Here is a 3,131-nt window from a genome sequence, read left to right on the forward strand (position 1 = left end):
ACAAAAACAGCGTGTCCTTGCCATGGAAACAGACCATTCCCATTCTCAAGAGTTGCATGCAGCATGCAGTTTCAATCTAGTCTTATTGTACATTACTATTCGTGCATTCTAAAAACTGCTTTTGGGGTTTTTTTATTTAAAAAAAACCCACCCAAACTACCTGCCTGTAGATGTAAATCTGCTACCTGACAAATAGGATTACTATGCTTAAAAGGCACCTATACTCCTTGTGGTTTGAGTGAGCATCTTCTAAATAGTCTGCTGAATTTCACATGGGGCAGAATGTAAGTTTGTCAAGGGCTATAGAAAGGAGAGTTAAACATCAAGATTTTTTAAAAAACCACTCTTTTAGTCTTCATCTATTAACACCAGTATGCCTGCACTTTACGTTATATTTTGAATTTGGATCTGAGTCAAAACATGTGTCCATGTGTACCTGACTTTCACTTCGCATGGATGACAACCCATATTTAGAAACAGAGTTACAGCACAAAACAGAAATAATCTCTGGGAAACAGTGCATGAAGAAAAACCCCTAGGCTGTTACAACCTCAGTGCATGCCCAAACACATCACTCCCTGTGGTGTGTAAACTGAGTAAACACCTTCTCCCAAGTTGTCTCAGGCTATCCTCAGCTGATTAGCCTTTTTTTTCCCTTTTCTTCTAGAAGAATTAGCATATTAGGTCTGTAGGCCTAAAAAGATATGTTTTAGTCTCTAGCACTGAATTTTGAGACGTCCATCTGACAAGAAGACATAAGGGAACAACACACAATCAAAACCATTCTTTATTAATGATTTCAAAAGTCATCTTCTGAGTCATGGTCCTCAACTTTTTGCACCGGTCTCTTAATACCAATTATTAAGTCTATGGAGAGAAGTTCTGTAACACAATGAAGAACTGAAACGACCAACTGGTATTTGCAATACACTAACTCTAAGCCTTCCTCGTTCCCTGGCAGTGGCTGATTTTTTCGGAGTGAATTAATGGCTTTGAGATAGAATTTGGTAAAGCTGTCTCGTTCTGTTGTCCTGTACAAGGCCTTGGGGATACTTAGCAAAGCATCAGCAACCACATTAGATACAACAGCTACCTCTGATTGTTGACATTGTTTTGCATAGTACTGAATGTAATAATGTAAAAGGATTTCAAAGTAACCTCCTACTGGCAAAACTGATCCTGCTTCTATGAGGGAGTTGGAATGATCCTGTGCAATACTTACACAACTTCCTTCCTGTTTAAATGGAACTATACTGTAATGTGTTTTCTCTAGACCTTTGCCAACATCCAGGAGCTCACACGCCGTCACTCCATCAGTGTTACATGCTGCTAACACAGCACTGCTGTAGCTCTGTTGCTTGTCCACTAGTGAACTACTCTTATCAGAGTCTAAAATTTTTGCCTCTGTTTCATCACTAAGCACTTTCAGCTGACATTCAGAAACCTGGTTATTATTACAAGAAATATTTTCTACTACGATTTGTTTCTGAGTAGGTAAAGAATGCCAACTGCAAACATCTGAAGTTTTGTTCTGGCTTTCACCTTTGGATTGGCATTCCTCCCTCTGATCAACTGTTTTAAACAGCTGCTGCAGCATTGTGAAGGCCTCTTGTAAAGCAGCAGCATGTTGCTCATTGACCCCACTGACCGGCCCACAAAGGATCAGGCAGTGGGGCTGGAAGGCACACACACTGGTGAAGCCAATGTGGACGCACCTCTTGGAGCCAAGCAGCAGGGGCTGGCAAAACGATGCCACTGCAGTTTCAGTGATTTTCCTGCACATGTTACCACCAAAAGGTGCATAAGGCGAGACACCGGTGATTTCACTGATTAGCGCCATTTCTTCGGACAATAAGCACTCTACAACAGAAACACCGTATAGTTTGGCATAGTAGATAACTACTTCATCTTGCTTCGTGCTCGACAGTAACAGCTTAACGTTGTTGCTCTGCAAGTGTTTCACTAAGGCTTCCGTCCTCCTTGTGATCCAGCGCAGGGAAGCCTGATACTGACCCTCGGAGTCGACAACAAACTCGACGCCGGGGGCCGTCAGGGCGGGCCGCAGGGGCTCGGTGACTAGCACGGCCCGCAGCTCCCCTTCGGCCGGACAGTAAGCAGTGAAGTCCCTGCTAAGGACGATGCCGGGCAGGACGGTGGAGCTGGCCAGGGGCAGGCCGGGCACCGCGGCGTGCAGGGCCGGGAAGCGCCGCCCGAGGACCCGCAGCGCCTCAGGGCGGGCGGCGGCTGCCGGGGCGCAGCGGCGGCACATCTCGGTGCAGAGCCGCGCCAGGTGCCGCCGCTCGCCGGGGGCCAGCCGGCCGGCCAGGTACGGCTCCAGCAGCGCCTCCAGCAGCGCCTCCGGGAGCCCGGGCGGCGCCGCCCGCCAGTGCCGCCGCAGCCCCCGCGCCGCCGCCCGCTCCAGCACCTGAGCCTCGAAGGCGCGCAGCGCCCGCCGCAGCCCGGCGCCGCCGCCCGCCGCTCGCAGCCCGCCCAGCACGGCCGCCAGCAGCACCACGAAGCTCTTGGCGCCGTCCCCCGTCGCGGCGCGGTGGCTGCAGGCGCGGGCCGTCATCATCCTGCGGGCACACGGGCAGCGTTAAGGAGCCGCCGCCGCCGGCCCCGCCCGGCCCCCCCCGCCGCGGTACCTGGCCGCGAGCGGCTCCAGCCTCAGCGCCTCCAGCAGCCGCCGCCCGTCCCGCGTCAGCACCGCCTCGCCCGTGGGCCGCAGCAGCAGCGCCCGCCCGCCCCGCGGCCCCAGCGCGCCGCACACCGCCCCCGCCAGCACCGCCGCCTCCTGCCACAGCCGCCCCAGCTGCGGCACCGGCTCCGCCATCGCCGCCGCCATCGCACCGCCCCTTCCGCCCAGCGCATCACGGCCGCGCCCGGGGCAAGGGCCGAGGGGCGGCACAGGGGCGCAGCGGGAGACGGAGAGAGCGGGAGTGGGTTCGGGGACAGGGAGAGCAGGAGCAGGAATCCGTCCGGCCCGGGGACCGGCGCACAGAGCCGAGAGGCTGAGCGGAGGTGCGACACATCTTTATTGCGGGCGGCGGCGGATTCGGCCGCCCCGTTACAGTTCCGATCCCTCACAGAGCGGTGATCCCGGGTGACGGACTGCGCGGGACACGCGGGGA

At 54.6% G+C, this 3,131-nt stretch overlaps 1 protein-coding gene across 1 annotated transcript; it reads right to left on the reverse strand.

Moving 5' to 3' along the window:
• Positions 1-654: 654 nt before the first annotated feature.
• BBS10 (Bardet-Biedl syndrome 10) lies at positions 655-2,874 on the reverse strand. The gene is made up of 2 exons (XM_027886804.1): positions 2,646-2,874; positions 655-2,576 (listed from the first exon to the last, which is right to left on the reverse strand). The coding sequence occupies exons 1-2, from the start codon at positions 2,843-2,845 to the stop codon at positions 800-802; spliced, it is 1,977 nt and encodes a 658-aa protein (XP_027742605.1). The 5' UTR covers positions 2,846-2,874; the 3' UTR covers positions 655-799.
• Between the last annotated feature and the right edge of the window lie 257 nt (positions 2,875-3,131).

Source organism: Empidonax traillii, unplaced genomic scaffold, assembly GCF_003031625.1.
Source record: "Empidonax traillii isolate 1590-97213 ecotype Southwest subspecies unplaced genomic scaffold, ASM303162v1 scaffold195:size1760703, whole genome shotgun sequence".
NCBI classification, from domain to species: domain Eukaryota; kingdom Metazoa; phylum Chordata; class Aves; order Passeriformes; family Tyrannidae; genus Empidonax; species Empidonax traillii.

What these genes read in the sequence shown, in the direction of transcription:
- BBS10 (XM_027886804.1), bottom strand. Translation starts at nt 2,845, where the DNA reads ATGGCGGCGGCGATGGCGGAGCCGGTGCCGCAGCTGGGGCGGCTGTGG. An exon ending in CTGGAGCCGCTCGCGGCCAG is followed by an intron (nt 2,577 to 2,645) that starts GTACCGCGGCGG and finishes GTGTGCCCGCAG; the next exon opens with GATGATGACGGCCCGCGCCT.